The sequence below is a fragment of the Scleropages formosus genome, chromosome 4, assembly GCF_900964775.1.
Source record: "Scleropages formosus chromosome 4, fSclFor1.1, whole genome shotgun sequence".
Classification (NCBI taxonomy): Eukaryota; Metazoa; Chordata; class Actinopteri; order Osteoglossiformes; family Osteoglossidae; genus Scleropages; species Scleropages formosus.
The window spans coordinates 27,347,568-27,367,544 of record NC_041809.1 but is presented as its reverse complement, the minus strand read 5'-3'; the positions used below and the strand labels follow the sequence as shown (position 1 = coordinate 27,367,544).

General features: G+C 43.5%; 1 protein-coding gene across 3 annotated transcripts; it reads right to left on the bottom strand.

Annotated features, from left to right (window-relative positions):
- Nucleotides 1-606: 606 nt before the first annotated feature.
- Nucleotides 607-19,033, bottom strand: LOC108921163 (serine/threonine-protein kinase ULK2-like). 3 transcript variants are annotated; one of them, XM_018730496.2, is made up of 24 exons: nucleotides 17,918-19,033; nucleotides 17,347-17,439; nucleotides 17,127-17,168; nucleotides 14,911-14,943; nucleotides 14,094-14,130; nucleotides 13,548-13,721; nucleotides 13,347-13,420; nucleotides 12,812-12,913; nucleotides 12,622-12,680; nucleotides 12,423-12,505; nucleotides 12,160-12,210; nucleotides 11,804-11,880; nucleotides 10,588-10,729; nucleotides 9,975-10,155; nucleotides 8,541-8,686; nucleotides 8,031-8,254; nucleotides 7,750-7,904; nucleotides 7,479-7,588; nucleotides 6,617-6,753; nucleotides 6,126-6,283; nucleotides 5,008-5,126; nucleotides 4,373-4,530; nucleotides 1,037-1,172; nucleotides 607-849 (listed from the first exon to the last, which is right to left on the bottom strand). In XM_018730496.2, the coding sequence occupies exons 1-24, from the start codon at nucleotides 18,038-18,040 to the stop codon at nucleotides 809-811; spliced, it is 2,655 nt and encodes an 884-aa protein (XP_018586012.2). In that variant the 5' UTR covers nucleotides 18,041-19,033; the 3' UTR covers nucleotides 607-808. The 3 variants fall into 3 exon arrangements, with proteins under 3 accessions (XP_018586012.2, XP_018586013.2, XP_018586014.1); XM_018730497.2 differs by having other exon boundaries at nucleotides 6,126-6,280; XM_018730498.2 differs by lacking the exons at nucleotides 607-849; nucleotides 1,037-1,172; nucleotides 4,373-4,530 and having other exon boundaries at nucleotides 5,023-5,122.
- Nucleotides 19,034-19,977: the final 944 nt, after the last annotated feature.

The window sequence follows — 19,977 nt, the reverse complement described above, 5'->3', positions numbered from 1 at the left end:
CTATTTCAACCTGTTCTGGAAAAAATTATGATTCAAAGGCCCCTCTTGGGCAAATTCTTCCTGAGGTTTCTGACATACATTAGATGCTACAGTCAGTTATGATGCTGAGAGTAAATCTGAGTCAAAGAAGGGTTAAGGGGCAAGGGAAGACCTCTAAATCATTAATTTCTGCCCTTTATTTCAGCACCAGCAAACTAGTATGACTACATAAGTTCCTGGAGTTTTGATACTATTTGTTGATATTCTATGCTTGTCTAAAATTAGATGCATTTATGTACATTCTACTACTTCATACTATGTATTCCTGGATCTTTAATACACAAAATAAATTTGTCCAATACTTTAGCTTTATCCATTGACAATTCATAAGCAATTAAATATGAAATCCACACTAGTAACTTTTTAATAGTTATATGTAACTTCTGTCTTACAGGGTTGTATACATATCTATTTAATAATTTGCCAAAGTTCTTATTTTTAGCCCTCTTTTGTTTTACATATCTGAATAGCCATACTTCTTTTACAGTCATTAAGGATGAAATGTTTCACCATACCGCCTCTACCTTGTACAATGCAAACTCATGAACTCTTTAAAAAAAAAAAAAAAAAAAAAAAAAAAAAAAAGTCCAGAGACTGACAGCTTGCTGTCAAAACTTTTGAAAAAATAGCTTTTAGTGTCTGAAATTGGTCTTCATGGTTCTGGTCTTGTGGCTCCAAGGTTTCATAATCCAGGGAATAAGTTGTCCCACCCATGAGGGTGTAGGTCATCATTTCATGTGGCTGTCCTTCAAAATAGCCCCACATAGCACTAGGTAAGTGAAGCAATTCGCTGATCCACACTGGCTTTAACTGCACAAAAGACACAAAAATAGACAGCATGATTATGTGCCAATACAGCGAGCGCATACACTATACACAACATGGCTCAACAGTTAAATATACCTACACACTACAAAGTCAGAGTTCAAAGAGTATAAGCTGTTTATTTTGAAAAAATCTCTCATCTCAACAAAGTGAGAAAGAAGGATCCACTCACACTTGCTGAGATTTTCAACATCTGTGGGGTCTGGGAGGATTTTGGACAAGCCCTCCAGAAGCACAGAGGCTTTGTTGTATCGGCTGCCAACGTCCTTCCCCTGATGGAACATCTCATCCAATGCAGTGGATTTTACCTGGGTAAAGGGCAAGGGCATAGAAAAAGCAACCATATTGGTTCTACTTGATTACAGGACTGAACTGATTTATCAGACAGCTGTCAACTGACCAAGAAAAAAGTAAACAAGAGGGTCACCGGGACCTACCCATGGAGCCAGGCCTGGGGGTAGTGTTCGTAGGCGAGCGCCTGGTGGCCGGGCAGCCCACATAGCTCGGCCGGGCTCAGCCTGAAAAGGCATCGTGGGGAGGGGGCCATGTGGGCCCACCACCTGCAAGGTCCAGCATGGGGGTCCGGTGCTATGTATACCTGGCAGCGGGAAGGGGTGGGGTGGCGCATGGCGTTACGGCCCCTCGTAACAAAAACTGGCTCTTGGTACGTGGAATGTCACCTCACTTCGGGGGAAGGAGCCGGAACTGGTGCGGGAGGTTGAGAAATAGCAACTAGATATAGTTGGGCTCACCTCCACTCACAGTGTTGACTCTGGAACCAAACTCCTCGATAAAGGGTGGTTTCTCTCCTACTCAGGAGTTGCACAAGGTGAGAGGCGCCGGGCGGATGTGAGGATACTCACAAGCCCCTGGCTAGCTGCCATACAGTTGGAGCTTGCCCCAGTGGATGAGAGGGTCCCCTCAATGCGACTTAGGGTCGCAGAGAGGAAAACTTTGACTGTTGTGTGTGTTTATGCACCAAACAGCAGTTCAGAGTATTCGGCCTTCTTGGAGAAGGTGGGAAGGGTTCTGGACAGGGCCCCACCTACAGACTCCATAGTCCTGCTGGGAGACTTCAACGCTCACGTTGGCAATGACTGGGAAATATGGCGGGGGGTGATTGGGAAGAACGGCCTGCCCGATCTGAACCCGAATGATGAAATGTTATTGGACTTCTGTGCTAGTCATGGTTTGTCCATAACACCATGTTTGAACACAAGAATGTTCATAAGTGTACTTGGTACCAGAGCTCCTTGGGCCAAAGGTCAATGATCGACTTTGTAGTCGTTTCTTCTGACTTGAGGCCACATGTTCTGGACACTCGGGTGAAGAGAGGTGCTGAACTGTCAACTGATCACCATCTGGTGGTGAGTTGGATCAGGTGGCGGGGAAAACTGATGGACAGACCCGGTAGGCCCAGACATTTAATGAGGGTGTGCTGAGAACGACTGTCAGAGGACCTTGTCTGGAATGATTTTAACTCACACCTCCTGGAGAGCTTCTCTTATGTCCCGGAGGAGGTAGGGGACATGGAGTCTGAATGGACCCTGTTCAAAACCTCCATTGTGGAAGCAGCCAAGCACAGCTGTGGCCAAAAGCTTGTTGGTGCCAGCCAGGGCTGCAACCCGAGAACCCGCTGGTGGACACCGGTGGTGAGGGAAGCTGTCAAGCTCAAGGAGGAGGCCTTTAGGGCCTGGTTGGCTCTGGGGACTCCTGACTCAGCAGACAGGTACCGGCAGGCGAAAAGGCAGCAGCGGCTGCGGCTGCAGAAGCTCCACAGTGGCAAAGCACCGGGGGTGGATGAGATCCGCCTGGAAATGCTTAAGGCCCTGGATGTTGCAGGGCTGTCATGGTTGACACGCCTCTGCAATGTTGCATGGACCTCGGGGACAGTGCCCTTGGATTGGCAAACTGGGGTGGTGATCCCTATCTTTAAGAAAGGGACCGGAGAGTGCATGCTAACTATCAGGGCATCACACTTCTCAGCCTCCCTGGGAAAGTCTATGCTGGGGTGCTGGAGAGGAGGCTCTGGCTGATAGTTGAACCTCAGATTGAAGAGGAACAATACGGATTCCGCCCTGGCTGTGGAACAGTGGACCAGCTTTTTCCCTCTCACAGATCATTGAAGGGGCATGGAAATTTGCTAGTCCAGTCTACATGTGTTTTGTGGACTTGGAGAAGGCCTATCACTGTGTTCCCCGGGAAATTCTGTGGGAGGTGCTTCGAGAGTATGGGGTACCGGGGCCAATACTGCGGGCCCTTCGGTCCTTGTACATACGGAGCGAAAGCTGTGTCCGCATACTCTGCACTAAGTCAGGCCTGTTCAGTGTGGGTGTGGGACTCTGTCAAGGTTGTGCCTTGTCTCCACTCCTGTTTGTGGTTTTCGTGGACAGGATATCAAGGCACAGTCGAGGTCAGGAGGGCATTCTGTATGGGAGTCGGAAGGTGACATCTCTGTTTTTTTCAGATAATGATGTCCTTTTGGCACCGTCGCATGGCTGCCTCCAGCACGCACTGGAACGGTTTGCAGCCGAGTGTGAAACAGTGGGAATGAGGATCAGCACCTCAAAGTCTGAGTCCATGGTTCTCTCATGGAAAAGGATGGTATGCCCCATCCAGGTAAGGGGAGAGTTTTTGCCCCAGGTGGAGGAGTTCAAGTATCTTGGGGTCTTGTTCACGAGTGAGGGAAGAAGGGAGCGTGAGATCAGCCACAGACTGGGAGCAGCGGCAGCAGTAATGCGGTTGCTATACCGAACTGTAGTGATGAAGGGGAAGCTGAGCCATAAGGCAAAGCTCTCCATTTACCGGTCGATCTACGTCCCTACCCTCACCTATGGTCATCAACTCTGGGTGATGACCAAAAGAATAAGATCGCGGATACAAGCGGCCGAAATGAGTTTTCTCCGCGGGGTGCTGGGACTCACTCTCCATGACAGGGTGAGGAGTTCGGACATCCGGAAGGAACTCGGAGTAGAGCCGCTACTCCTTCACATTGAGAGGAGCCAGTTGAGGTGGTTCGGGCATCTGATAAGGATGCCCCCTGGGCGCCTCCCTTTGGAGGTATACCAGGCACGGCCAACTGGGACGAGGCCCCGAGGTCAGCCTAGGACCCGCTGGAGGGATTATACATTTATATAACTGGATTATATTCCCAGTTGGCCTGGGAACGGCTGGGGATCCCCCAGGTTGAGCTGGAGGAAGTTGCGGGGGACAGGGGCGGCTGGGCCTCTCTGCTCTCCCTGCTGCCACCGCGACCCTTTTAGGACAAGCGGGACAGAAGATGGATGGACAGAGTCTAGTACTGATTGCTTACATCAATTGAAAAAAATAACCATAAAACATTTGACTCAATAGATGCTAGTGAAAACCTTTCATTTGGGAAGCCTTTGGGGTGAGTTTTACAGAAATCAAAGGCACATACATATTTCCACAGCAATGCTATGAGGAAAGGCAGTTTTAGTAACATTTCTTATCTGTGATTGCCTGTCAACTGTTTCTGAAGGCTCACCATTTCCACTGCATATTCATAGATGAGCTTCTCCGCAGTCACAATGCTGACCTGGTCTGCAAAGCGCTGTTTGTCAGAGAAGAAGCGGTGGAGGCACTCTGTAAGATGGCGACAGGAGGCAACACTTGCCTTGTAGTTGTTGTTCAGTGTCTTCACCACTGAGAAGAAAGAATTATCAAAGCAGGCATGTCAGAAAACCCAAGGAAACCATAATCCTGCTGACAAATCATTACCATGAACTCATGTGGCATTTAGCTGAAATGACTATAAGGGGGTGGTGGTGAGCCCATATAAACAGCACTGAGATTGCAGCTATCCTTTGTTGTAGATGAGCAAACTTAAGACAGAGATTCAGTTTGAAGAAAGTAGACAGAATGCTGAAATTCTGGGAGCAGGTGTTCAACTTGTGAAAAACATTTTGATACTTATACCGAAGGCAATAATTCAAGCTAACTACATCCACCCACTAAGTTCAGGAATGAAATCTGCTAGACCTGATTAGGAGAAATAAAAAGTTTCTGCTGACAAACAAAACATGTAACAAAGTTGACAGAACTCTGACAGTCCGATTCTGCTAAGCCTTCAACGCACACATTAGAACAAACGATGGAACCCACCGTCACAGCTGAACCTACCCTGTTTGACTGCAGTAGAAGGGTGTAGCTTTGCTGACTTAATCTGAGCCTTGGCCAGGTGCAGTGCAGACTCCTGGAGCTGAGCTACCTTCATGTACAGGATCAGTTGCTCCACCTGTCTGCAGAAGGTGACAAAATAAAGACCTTAAAGAATTCTCAGTCGTGATCAAATCAGTAAAACGTGGAAATATGGAACACACAATGTAGGTTGTGTAGTATGCATTATACATCTTCCATATGCGCATACAGAAAATACATTAAAAAAAATTTATAAAAGCTACATTAATAACATTTGTATTACTACTTGTGTTTGTCTTGAAAGGACTGACAACCCATCTTTTTTGGTACAGTATTACCCCTGGCAAGCGGTTTCTTTGAGCTGACGAGCATGACCATATTAATGTTAACCCACATGAGCACATTATCTATAATTTGACAAAATACAGACGGCGAGCAACACAGCAAGTAGCACTGGCCAATCACAGGCCATGGAGTTTAAGTCTTGTTCCATCTTTGCCCCATGTCCACATGGGTCACTCATCCATATATCAGTGGAACACACTGTCACTCACACACTATGGGTGAACCCGAACAGCATGTCTTTGTACTGTGGGAGGAAACCCACGCAGACACGGGGAAAACATGCAAACTCCACCCAGACTCTCCTTATATCAGCTTGCCGAGAATCTCAAAGGCATGCAAAAACTGCTAAGCCTGGTGACTGGCTTCTGTGAAAACTACTGACTGAAATAATACGGACACCTTTTACATTGCTTCCATCGCTGAACTGTTTTGTTCTAGTGTGCAAGGAAAAGCTGCTCAAACTGCATTGCACTGGGACTGCATTTTTCCTTTTAAAAACCTGCCACTGGTGGGAGTAACACGATAGCAAAGGTTACAGACAACATAATGGGTAAAAATACCAACAAACTGAATTATAGTGCAATTCCATTAAAAAAAGTATATATTTTCATATACATTTCATAACTGAGGGCCAAGTACAATTCTGTTCTTGGATAAAATGATTTTATATGGTTATGATGGCAGGGCTGATGATTATAAATGAAAATCTTGATGATGGGGCAACCTCATAATATAGTTGTACTCCTCCCACTCACCCCCACTGTTGGCTGAGCTGCCCAACCTGGTGGACGACCATGCTGTCCTGGGGACTGTAGAACTCTGTGCTGCTCACCCGCAATGTAGCCATCTCCATTACAGCATCAGTGAATGAAAGCATTGTGCGCAGGTGAGCCAGAATATCGGCATGTTCCTGCTATAACCAGAAGATAAATCTGTACAAATCCGTGCAAATACAGATAAACACAACAATAGACACAGCCTCACAGCTCTTTGCATTCATAAGAACATAATTAAAACATAGTATAAAATCCCACAGCACACATAACCCCAAGGTGCAAAACAAGTCAAAGTTCTATTCCTCTCCAGGACTTCTTATATTTCATTCAAAGTTAATTTTCGCAAGTATAAGTTATGACTATCAAAATTTCATTAGGGTGAAAAACACAATATGAACTTCCAGATGATGGTTGACTAACATGAGACAAGGAGAAAATGTGAGACACCAGGGAGCACTGCTTCCTTTTACCTCCATGAGAGTCTCCTCAGGCAGTTCAGGAGCTGTGAAGGCAATGAGATTCTCCAGGCTGGGTGTGGGGCTACTGATGGCGACACCCTGTGGAAGGGTTGTAGAGCCCCTCTGGCCAACCATACCCCTTCTGGTTGCTGTGAAGACATTTACATTTAGTTATTTAGCAGACACCTTTCTCCTTCGCAAATCACAATGAATACTACATAGCATTTATCTGAATTTTTTTTTTTTACTCAAGGTGATACTCTACACATAACCCAGTCAATCACTCATCACTATCCAGAGTCAATCTCTGGCTCTCACCTGCATACCAGAGGAATATAACACATTCTCTCACACATTCCATGGGCAATTTACAGTCACCAGTTAAACGGAAATACATCTTTTGAAGGTGGGGGAAAGCAGAGCACCAGGAGGAAACCTACATGAATGTGGGAAGAACATGCAAACGCCATACAGACTGAGCAGGGATTCAATGCACATTGTTTAGCACCATCCAAGCACTGTGAGACAACAGTGCTATTCACTGTGCCACTGTGATGCCAGCTGAAACACCAACAGAAAGTGTAAATATGTCCCTAGCTGCTACAGTAGAGCAACTGGGAAACACTAGGCCCCTGAGCTTGCTGCGTAGTGACATTGTATTTAAACATGCTATACATATACAAGTTTTCTGAATTATGTTTTTAAACTAATTATCAACAATCTAAGATATTAATAAGCACTTATCTGAGCTATTCAGATACGTCACATTTTACAGCCTCCCCCCGATGCTTAAAATTTCCTTGAAATAAGCAAGGCCAGACATGGGGTGGTGGAAAAAACAGATGACACTGAAGTCTAGGTGCAACAGGCCTACCTGTGTTCCACAGCTTCTCTGCATTGATACAGTCAGTGCTGCAGTGTAGGGTCCGTCTCTGTAAGCCTGGTATTATAGATCCTTCCGAGAGTCGCCCAGCACTGACAGATCTAAAGGAAATGCAATCAGACTGAAATTATGTACTGCATTACATTGTAATGACACCATGTTAATTTACCACATTTCTGGTTTTTAGCAGAAAAATCTAAATCCTATCAACTGACTGATGACGAATGAAGAAAAATTTAAGAAATTCAATTTTTTGCTCCACCTGCCAAAATAGCTCCTGGTGGCCCCACGACTAGGATAGCGGGCACGGAGGACTGGTACATGCCCCTGATGGCAAAAGACACTACGACTCCTGGGAGGTGGGCCAAGTTGGCAGCAAGATGCAGGGTACTTGTGGACCTCCAATGGATCCAAGTTCTGTGCAAGACCAACGGAGAAGTGGCTGTCAAGCATCGGATCTCTGAGTCAGTCATTCAAAAAAGAAAAGCGTAACAAGGATTTCCCCAGAAGTAGCTTACAATACTTGGCGTGATGAGAAGCTACCTTGGTTGGAGAGTCAATGATGGTGGGTAAAGGGGTTTTCAGCAGCCAATCAAAGAACTGAGGGGAGGCACCCAAGCTGCTGGGGCGAGAATTCTTTCCAAAGGGGCATCCGCACTGTCCCACTGAACCGGTTGTGTGCAAGGGGTCTGAGAACTGTTTGAAGAGCTTTCGCCTGGTCAGACATTCAGTCTGGGAAAAAGCCCTATGCACCTGGGATTGGGGGCCTGTCACAAACAAGAAGTACATGCATGGAAAAATGTAGGCTCACAGCATGCCTCTTTTACAAATGTTTAAAATACCAACAGCACAATAAATGCAGCTTCACAAAATAAACTAGCTGCCAGAGCACAAGAGTAACCCAGCCTGGACTCACACACAGGAAAGAGACAAACAGGAACAGTATACATCACATCTACAAAATACACTAACCTCAGAGGACTTTCACACAGATGGTCCTGAAGACAGAAACCAATAAATATAAAAACACATTAACCAGCAAACAAGCCTTACCATGAAGCAAGGGAGAGTATGGTCGACAGGGATCTGTGCATTGGTGAAGACTGACAGGCCGAACCACATCTGTGGAGCATGACGACCCCAAACATACCCTTGGGAAGGCCACGGGACTGGTGCTGGATCGCCGAAGGGTACTGGTCCTGAGGAAACACAGACATATATATATATAAATACAAGTGCGTGCGTGTGTACACACATAGTATATGTAAATAAGACAGACCCACATGCGCAAAGAAAAAAATGCAAGCCATACAAAAAAATCCATCCAAATCGGCTCACTGTAACAAACATGGACAGAAGAAAAGACAAGCCAGTAGACATAGTACTTATATATTCCAGCCCACACCTGCATACCCAATTCCAAGAATTCAAGTTTTCAGCAGATACAGTTCTTCCAATGTATCAGCACACCACACAATCCTGCAGGAAACCTCCTTACTCAACCATTATAGGAAACATTTCAGAGAGAGAGAAAAAAAAAAAAAAAAAAAAAAAAACAAATGCTACTGTGAAATTTTTTTTTTGCGGTGTTATGCATGTCAGTCCTGTAAGGCTACGTATAGGACTCTGCTCTCGAAGGGTATACACACAGTTCACTTTATAACACTAAGAATGTGACCTTGACAAAGCTATACAGATAAACCTGATTTGTAAGTCTTTTTTGTATAACTCTGTGCATGCAGGTTCTCAATCAGCATTAAAATCCTCTATTACAGAACTGGTCTTGAGCACTGTGTAACCAACAGAACAAAAAGCACCTTTTTTTTTTTTTTATAAACCAGGCTAGCAACACAGACCTTAAATAGTTTTAAAGAGAGAAATGGCACAACGGAATTCCATGAAGAACATGAGGGTCTCTCACATAAGTCTGTGAATAAGAGGCAATGGCTCTGATGTCAGTCTCGGTCAAAATCACAAATGTGCACTATTGTCACACACAAGACACAGACAAAGAGAGGAAAAAAAGATTGTAAAAGGCTGGGATTATTTTGTTTTCAGATTTTGCTTTGGATTCCTCTTTGGCTTTGCTGCATGATAGCTGTGTGCCACATTCAGCAAGTCAGCATTTTGCATTTATTCATTTAGCTGACGCTTTTCTCTAAAGCGACTTACAATGTTAAGGCATTTTGTTTACGACCAGGATTTATTTATTTTTTTCCTTGTGCCAAAGTTCTTTCCCGCACCTTTAAGGTACTTCCCATTTTTGGTCAAAGGCACAGAGCGTGGTGTGGTAAACCGAAGACGAGCACATGCTGACAGAGGAGGACCCTGCTGCCACCTGCAGCTGGAACACGGGGTGGCAGCTGATCTGACAGGGGTGAGTATGCAGTTGTGCTTCCCAGCAACCTAAGGGAGTAAGCAAACATAGTGAAGAGAGGCACATTGGTTGCTACAGGAGGGTGTGCACTGCCAGGGACATCCACCTACCTTCCAATCAGGAAGCATTCACTGGACTGATGACAATTCAGTCTTGTTGGCCGACACTTGCTGAAGGGCATCTGGCCAGTCACTCTAGGGTGAAATGTGCTGGATGATCCTTGGCCAGCTGCTTTCAGTAGACAGGAATCGTTGGATGTTCTTTGGCTGATTGATCCCACTGGAAGAACATCTACAAGGTGAAAAAGAGAAGACCATGAAGAAATCACTGGATAACAGTTTAAAAATCAAGAGACATTACTACTACTACATTGCTTAGTTCATTGCTGCACTACTTTAACACTTGTTTAAAGTGACTACAGTATTCTACTGGAGCATTTAAGTGCAAATACTTTATTCAAAGTTGTCTCAGTAGGCATAGGGCATGGCACTCGATCTGGCAACCTTCAAATTACAAGTCCATGTACCTAACCATTACACTACCCGATTTGTTACAGCTTTAAATTGGTTATAAAATACTGTACATAGATGCTGTGAATTTTGTACAGCATGTGTGTTTTGTGTATGTACTGCACACTCTTGTGTAACTAACTACCGTGTATATATACTGAATTTAGAATGTGGGAGCAAAATGGATATATTGGGCTGGTGGGACCTGACATACATCTACTGTTACTGGACAGGGTAGACACCACAGAAACATCTCTGTTCAAGGCTCCTGACTCCATGATCATCTGGGTCTGTTTGGTTGTAGTTGAATCCGGTTCCTCTGCCAGCTCCAGAAGAATAAGTGGTTCCACCACAGACTGAGCAATCAGGGAGAAGACTCTTAGTGAATCAGTCAGGTGGAAGACATGACATGATCTTAGTATTACACACACACACACACACACACACACATTTTCAGAACCGCTTGCCCCATACGGGGTCACGGGGAACCGGAGCCTAACCCAGCAACTCGGGGCGTAAGGCTGGAGGGGGAGGGGACACACCCAGGACGGGACGCCAGTCCGTCGCAAGGCACCCCAAGCGGGACTCGAACCCCAGACCCACCGGAGAGCAGGACTGTGGTCCAACCCACTGCACCACCGCACCCCCTCGATCTTAGTATTAAGCCCTCAAAAATATTTTGATGTGATGTATTCAACATGTGGTCTAAGAGGCACATTTAATATATACCAATGCTTACAAGGGACTTAAACAGACCACAGTTATGACTAAAAGATATTGCTAGTGCAGTTCAATTTGAGCCCAGACATTGTACCTAAAATTAAATTGTGAACAACCCAGTTAAGAACATTATAGACTATAATCAGCCGTACACATCGATCATTGCTCCTAAACTGTGGAATGAGTTTCCACTTAACATCATGACTGCTGCCAGTATGCCAACTTTTGAAGAACTATCTGTTCACACATTGCTCTAAAAATATCTAGCATCTTTCAGTTTGTATCATTCAGTGAGCTTTTTAGCATATTTCACTGTACTCAGTCAGTTTCCCTTTGTTATTGATTCTGGCTATTGTGGCTAGTCCAGATCTGATCTTTTTTTCTAAACCTTAGACTGTCATCAAATTGCCAGCAGGTAACCTTGTAAGCACTTTATATTGTACTAAACTTATGACTGTAAGATGTCTTTGACAAAGGAATCAAATAAGCAACAATATTATATAGCATAAACTGTAAATGATGGTTTGAGAACACCAACTCTTTACTGAATACAGTTAAGATCATCAAGCATACTGTAAATTAGCACTGTTGTTATGACATGAATGGATTTCTGAAGGAAGACTAGGCAGCTATTTCCAGAAGCAAGGTCCACCATAGTGGAAGATGATGTTAGGGATAGAGGGTAGAGGGAGGTGACATGAGATCATTACCTTTGTGGAGCTGTTGCGGCACGAGGGAGACCAGCCCAGGGCAAACCCAGTGCAGCTAGCCATGGGCAATGGGGAGCCTGCAGGGAAATGCATCCTTTGTACAGAGCAACCATTATAACCCCTTCATGCACATCAAGGCTCAAGTATGAGTAGTGGCTTAATGTCAGTCAACCTGTGGTGCCTTGGTGGGGTGCTACGGCAGTGTGCCATGGCTGCCTTTAAACAAATATGTAATTGTGATGTGCTTTCTCTGCACACTGTCCACTGTCCTTTGAGTCCTCTGCAGCCTACTTTTTCAAATGCTTCCATAAATACATCGGTAAACACTCCTACATTTAGAGCATCTTTGTACTCACATTTTCTGACAACTGCTGCTGATATCAGAAAGGGATGGCTGAAGAATGCATCTGCATAGTAAAGTAAAATGATTTTACTCAGAGATTCCATTAATAGTTCCTTGCATGTCAGCATTAATAATCATTTAGACTGGTTGTATGATACTGTCACTGCTTGGCAGATTTGACCATGTTGTTGCTCAGTCTCTCTCTGTTATGGTAACCATAGGTTTAATTGTTTGGTTTATGGTGTGGTTTACTGACTATGTAACCTATTGACTAACCAAAATCCATACGGTATTTCTGATCCTTCCGCAGCAGGCCTAGCAGTAGGTCGGTCAAATGTGCCGATGTGCCAGGTGGTATGCTGAGAAACCCACACACAGAGAAAATCAAAAACAGATTCGGTACAAACACTAATGATTTCCAAACAGAATGCAGTAACCAACAAAACAACTAATTCTGTAACACTTCGCATCTTACTCTGGCACCAAGATCCTGCTCTTCTCATAAAAGAGCCTCAGTTCCTGGGGGCTGCTGGCCTGCAAGAGGCCCACAAAGCATGATGAGCAAAGGGCCCATTTTCCCTAATCTACTGGTGATGAATACATCTTTATTAACTGTACTTTAATGCTAATGGAAACTAATAATGGATACTTCAGGTTCTGCCTACCTGAAAGGGTGGCTTGCCCACTAGGCACTGGTACACCACAGCCCCAATACTCCACAAATCTGCTTTGGCACCATAGCTCTGGGACATAATTACCTCTGGAGCCTAGTCCAGAGCAGGGGGCATATGAAACATAGAAAGACAACAGAGAAGTTCTGTTCATTATAAAAGCAACAATGAAAGGCTTTCAAAGGGATGAGCTGTAAAATGGTCATACTTGTTGAATCGCATTGCTCATTGGATGATGTTTCATGACGAGCTTTAAAAAGATTTTTTTTTTTTTTAAAAAAAAAAATAAAAATGCAGTCTCAGCTTTACAAACTGTACCACATCTGGAGTTAGAATGATTTGGTGGTTATTGTACCATACACGATAATTTGTGCAGCACTGTTTAGTTTCTCCGTATCAAGTCTTTGAAGCAGAACAGTTGTGGAATGAAGTCGACTTATCACACTTCACTAGACTTGACACCCTGATTATACATATGAAGAGATTAGACACATCTACAACCACCGGCAGATGTAAAACACACACTCACCATATACATCGGGGATCCGCAGAGCGTGGCTGCCATCATGTTACTTTGAAGGTGTCGTGCAAACCCAAAGTCACCTGAAGTAATAAGAGGATAGTTAATAATCAAAGGAACAGTAACCTGACAGGTTACAACAAACAGTCCCACAGCAGGGCTGTACTAATAGTCAGGCATCAGCAGCAAGGCTGGATAGAATGAACTTACCTATTTTGACGCAAATTCCTCCAGGGCTGGACCTCCTGCTGATCTTGTGAGACAGCAGGATATTCTGAGGCTTGATGTCACGGTGGACAATGCCCTTGCTGTGCAGCACCTGCATGGCAGCAGCAATCTGCTTCAGAAGCCCCCGCAATACATCCTCCCTCAAGGGTCCATTAGCTGCAAAAAGGGTCACAGATAATAAAAATTCACAATTTTGCCTAGGTCAGTCTGAACCAGTCACTCTCATCCACCCGCTCATCCACACCCTTTGCCAATCCACAAACAATTACGTGCATTAGGAAGAAAACCATTCATGAAGACACTTCCACTAAAATGAGATGCTGAATTGTTCTTCCAAGAACAAAAAAAATTTGCCTTGCCACAACCAATACAAATTCAGTTTGATCTAAGCCAACAAAGTCATCACATTTTGAACACGTAGCTCCAGAAACTAGCCTAAAAACAAAAACTTCAGATTTTGTTTTGGTGATACCTAATAGTTAACTCCAAATAAACAGAGCTCTTATGAAAGATACACAAGTGGCTTGCCTTGCAAGTAGTCTGCCAAGTCACCTCCATTGCAGTACTGTAAAAGTATAGAAAAGGGCTTTGATGAGCAAACAGTAAATGTAAGGATAAAAAGGTAACTGTCTTGCATAAGGTGTGTGCTGCTTATTTGTGATTGTGACAATGTGATGCTACTATGGAGACCTGATTTAAAAGCAAATAGAAAATTTGTTATGTTTTTTTTTTTTCTGTGGATAACAGGTGCTGAGGCTAAGGCCACAGAATCTCCTCTACACTATACCTCTGAATCTTTCAATTACTCAGTTCTAGTATCTTATTTGTTCCATTCTGTCTTCCTGCTCCTCTCCTGCTGCTACAAATCTGAATAAATATTTTAATGTCTCATAAGGCTGGGACTCTTCTCATGGTTGAGCAGCAGGAAATAGGAACTGAAGATTCATGCATTACCCTGGGAACCATAGATATTTTGTTTTTTTCAAAACCTGTAATGACCCTGCATTGCTCAGAGAACCACATACATTGTTATGATGTTTCCTTCTGTTCTTCTACAAAACTCTGTGCTCACAACACTTGCCCTTTATATAATACATATTAAAGAAATTATCCGTTTCAAAACATGTACTGTACCACTGACCATATAAATCTCTCTCTGTCAAACAGGGTATCGTATATATAGCATGTGTGTCTCTCTAAGTCTTTAAAGAGGAAAGCAGTTGCATGTGGAGCCTGTAGCCTTGTCTGACCTGTTACAGAAATCAATATCTAGCATATGAGCAGACACACATTAATAGGTTCTCCCTTCTAAACAATACAAACCCACTACTATAAATCACATTACCTCCATCACCAAGAACACAGACGAGGACGTTTCCTATGAGAACAGCAGAAGAGGACAAGAATGTTATGTCACATCTAGTCATCATCATGCAGCAGAGATCACCATGATGTTCCACTTCTGAGGCACACCCTTGTATGCCTTTATGCAGTTACTCTTCTATGCAGTGTGATGTGTACTGGTTCATACTGTATGGTGGAACGTGGAAAAACTGGATTATATTCAAGAATCACGTGTCTGCATCCAAATCTCTCCTTATGTTGATGTAATGCACTCTGTACTGTTCTCTGAGATGTATGTCACTTTGGAGAAAAGTGTCTGCTAAATGAAAAAGTGTAAAATGTATCATTCTTTCCTCTGTTTTTTTTTCCCCTTTGAAGTTAAATGTTATCACAATGGCTAACTGTAGACTCAAAACTGAATAGGCACAACACCATTACTAATTGCTTTCACAGTTACAAGCACTTCACCCATAGAAATTATTTACAGATCTGCCATGTACATGCTTTCCAATGTTTATTAACGAGACCCTACCTCTCTGATTTTTTCCACTTTGATGCACGATGGTTAACTAAACCTTCTAGCAATTTAGCTGAATCAGAAAATGTAGGCATTATCCAGATGATGCGATGCATTGTTATGGTGAGTATCAGTGGTCGCAGTAAGCATGAGAAGGGCCTGTTTTACTAGCCCGTTCTCTCACAACATACTGGCTACATTTCTGTAAAATAGACACATGTCTGTTCCTGGTGGTTGCAGGTTAAATTCCACACTCAGTTATCTAATCATGCTGTAGCCAAACCAAAGCAGTTGGCCCACTGGTGAAGAAATCACCTTTAAGGGAAGAAACTTCGAGTTACCACACAAGAATGTACACACAGCTCAGCTTGCAAACGTCCTCCCTTTCCTTTACTGAATTTCCCAAACAAGCCAGTGCTGCAGATTTCATCAGAGCAAAGAAACATGACACTGGAAGTTACTCTGAGTTGGGCTGGCAGGTCCCAGACAAGATCAAGCTCCTCATTGCTAGTTCCTCACAAGGGAAACAGCAAGTAAGTCTTGGCCAGTGCAAATGGGTAGCCTGGCCTCTTTAGCATATTGCTGAGTCCATCATTCTAGAGACACTTGATACCCTGGGACTGGGAGTCATACCAGAACATGCTGATTGTCTAACTCCATTATGTGGAGCTATATTAAAGTCTGCCTTACTCCATCCTGTGCACGTAGGGATGTCATCTTAGGAAATGACAACACTGGCCCTTAAAAAACAGACTTCTAAACCCCTAGGTCAGGGATACTCATCCTTGCATTTAGTTTAGGGATGGTCATAAGTTTCTCTACCTAGCTGTTACTTCAGCACTGGGTATGACCCGAGTGAGTCTCACAGATAAAACATTCTAAAAATACACCCATTGCTCACATAAAAGAATTAATTTATTCAGTGAGATTACCCTGTTAGGCAAATTCCTTCTGACAGCAGGTTTCATGAGGGGAAAAAAAAAAAAAAAAAAAGTTCCTTGACTAGAAGTACATCACTTAAAATTAATCAAAATACCAAAACAAGAGGTATTTTTTGCATAAGAATGTTATGACCAAAATTGTTATAAAATCCTCATGCCTGCCTCTTGAATCTTCTTGCTTGGATAATTGTTACTCCTTGGATCAATCTACTCACACCTCTGCTTCTCTCAAAACAACGATGCTATAATTCGCTCCAGCAGATGCATCCTGCACCAAGCATCCATACGATTCACTCTTATCAAACAACAAACTCTAAGCATGTTCTGGTAGAGATCCTGCCTGGACTACTGCAACTCCCTCCTGTCTGGCCTTCCGACCTCCATCAAACCTCATATTGTCAAAAGCTGTTGTAGCTCTTTTTCAATGGAGTGAAACCCTGTTATATGAGGACCAAGTATTTCCCCACCCCCACTATGGAGCATCTAAAGACATAGTTGGGATAAAAACAGATTCATGTAAAGCCACCAGTGTAAATTTAATACAGAACTGGATACATACAATGAGTCAAAGCTAATTTATCAATTTATTTTTAACAGAAAATTGCTAAGCAAACCACCTTCATCTAGCAACACACTTCTCAGTTAGGCTTAAGCACAGCTGAAACAGAGAAAAGAAAAGAAAAAAAAAAAAAAATCACATGATAAAGCTAAATCCTGCTTGTCATACTAACAGCATACTGAAGGAAGATAAAAACTTACTCGAAAGTCATAGAGAGCCACAATGTTTTCATGGTAAAGTTCCTTTGGAGGAAAAAAGGTGATATATTAATGTAAAGCCAAAACTTTTAAATTTTACATTTATTTAAAAGCAGTAATAGTATGAATACTATACATTAGCATACTATCATACTATAGTAATAGTATAGTTTTTCACAGTGTGTAAACACCAGAATTCAGCAAGAACAAAATTCTTGTTTACCTTCAGTATTTTGATCTCCTTCCCTAAGAGGAAATGAGATTTGGACAGATTCTTCTTGCAGATGCTTTTTATGGCCACTTCCCAACTGGTTTTCTGCAAGAAATAAATCACTGTTAAAAGGGGGGGGGGAGGTATTTTAATAAATCGACAAAGATGATGGAATCTTTTTTTTGCGCATTCACCATCTTACTCTTTCTGTAAGTTTCATTCACAGAATAACATCAAGAATAAGAGCAAGTCACAAGGTTGAGTTTTGGTATCACTGCTGGTGAAACCTGCCAGCTCAGCAATCTTGCTGCAAGTGTGTATCACAGTAAATGTTAAATACTGCTGTGTTTAACACCTGTCTGTACCATTTACTGCCAACGACTTGACTCCACAAGCAATTTTTCCCAGCCTTGTTCACAGCAGCGAGGTGATCATGTTCTACACAAGGACATGGATGTTGCACCCATGCCCATGTCCTCGTGTAGGACATGATGACCTCGCTGCTGTGAACAAGACTGGAAAAATAACAGTACGATCGTGTAGTGAATGTTACACAGACTGAGTTAATAATGGGACGTTTTACCTTCTTGTGACGTCCCTTGAACACAACAGCGTACGCTCCATGTCCCACCAGGTCTTTTTTATTATACTCAAAATCACCAACCGTCTCCATTTCGGGAAGGAAAAAACCGGGTGTCACTGTCATACAAACGGAGCAAGTTTTTTTTTTTTTTCTTCCCCTCTTCAAGAGGAGCAGACGAAGTCGTTACACATTATGGCTGAACAGTCCTGGAAAGCAAACTATCAATATTGTGGACTGAGGTAACATAGGACCTTCTCAGCTAGATATATGTAACTTCACAGCTCTGAGCTCACTAATGCGCCGGCCCTGTCCGTGCGCTACTCCTGACTACTGAAAAATGAAGCAATAAACAGATTCTTCATCATCCATCCCACATCTCTTCGTACAGCATATTCCAAAACAAAAAGTCATCGTCAGCTAAAAAAATATTACATCGTGCACTCGATCGATGCCCGATTTATGTCTGAGTGGACGGTTTCGTAAAAATCCTGGAATTAATTCTCAGTCAGTGGGTCAGTCCGTGACCCAGAATCCCATCAGCAGCAATTCGCGGCGACAGTGAGTATATTAAAACTGAAGGAGCTACGCGATTGGCAAATATCTGAAGTCTCTTCTTCTTCTTCTTGTGTCCGGAAACGGTGTCTGAGGCAAATGCTCCTCACAGGTGATCAGATAATGAGCTCGTGCAACACCCGCGTTCATTTCTCGCGGACTTGGCGCCTTTTCCACAGCAAATGTGGGAAAGTGAATAAGCAAGCTACCTTATTGTAAACAGCGCTGAAACTACATGACACAGCGCATCCCATTTCACTGAAGATCTTCGGATCAGCTGATGGAAACATTTGGTTTTCATCCCGTTACGTTTCGTGACGATCTTGAACAGCGACAACAGAAATCCGGATCCGTTGCTGGTCTGTCTGAAGGTCTTCACAAGATGACTTTAACCAACGGACATATTGCACTCGGCCAGTTAATGCTATCAATCGTTCCCAGATGAGGCCTTAAATTACTGAAAAAAATAATATGGAGAAAAATAATTTGTTGCTAAAACATTTGTAAAGGTCGCTTTTTCACCGCGATCACCACTATATCGGCTGTAAGGTGCACCACGCTCCAACCCGCAATCCGCGGAGGAACATTCAGCGGCAGCCTCCTCAGCTAGTCCTTTTATATAAATAATGCCGCGGAGGCTTCTTCCGCCATAGGAATTAGTTCCGACATACGGTCTCATTTCTCCCACACGCACATTTACATCATGTATAGTCAAATTCTGTCGCGAGTATGTACAATTTTTTGTACAGTTGAATCCTTTGAAATAGCTGACAGCTGGAATTTGAACACACTGAATTAAAGTTCGTACATTCACGTGACGCTGTCAAACAGGAAACCCATTATAAATAGATTCAGTTTTCTGAAAGGGTCCTGTTGCTTTATGGGGCAGCAAGAGCGTCCTCGTGCGTGTCGCGTGCTTAGGTCCAGTCAAACCAGTGCTGTAGGACCCCTGATCAGCTGCAGTAAAATGCAGTGTCTCTTTGTTTCAATGGGGGAAAAAACGTTTCAGCTGATATAAAACAGCGTTTACTAGAACGACGCTCAAGGTACGGGTAAATACGCGCTGAATCAAGGAATTTTTTTTTTTTGTAATTCAAACTCACGAGAAACCCGGGAAAACAAGGGAAAACGCAACATCATAAAGAAACGTTTAAATTAAAGTCCTAGTACTATTCTTTCATCGGTGACCCCCGTGTATTACCTGCAGTAGGTGTACATTAAGATAAATATGACTATAGCTGTCAAGTGTCGATACGAAGCACATACGTAGTACTGAAATATGTTTTTCATTTTTTCAGAACCGCTTGTCCCAGACGGGGTTGCGGGGAACCGGAGCCTACCCGGCAACACAGGGCGTAGGGCCGGAGGGGGAGGGGACACACCTAGGACGGGACGCCAGTCCATCGCAAGGCACCCCAAGCGGGACTCGAACCCCAGACCCACCCGAGAGCAGGACCCGGTCCAACCCACTGCGCCACCGCACCCCCCCTACTGAAATATGTAACAAT

What these genes read in the sequence shown, in the direction of transcription:
- LOC108921163 (XM_018730496.2), bottom strand. Translation starts at nt 18,040, where the DNA reads ATGACAGTGACACCCGGTTTTTTCCTTCCCGAAATGGAGACGGTTGGT. An exon ending in CAGCTCAGCCAACAGTGGGG is followed by an intron (nt 5,127 to 6,125) that starts GTGAGTGGGAGG and finishes CACCTTCTGCAG; the next exon opens with ACAGGTGGAGCAACTGATCC. An exon ending in ATGAATATGCAGTGGAAATG is followed by an intron (nt 1,173 to 4,372) that starts GTGAGCCTTCAG and finishes CCCTTTACCCAG; the next exon opens with GTAAAATCCACTGCATTGGA.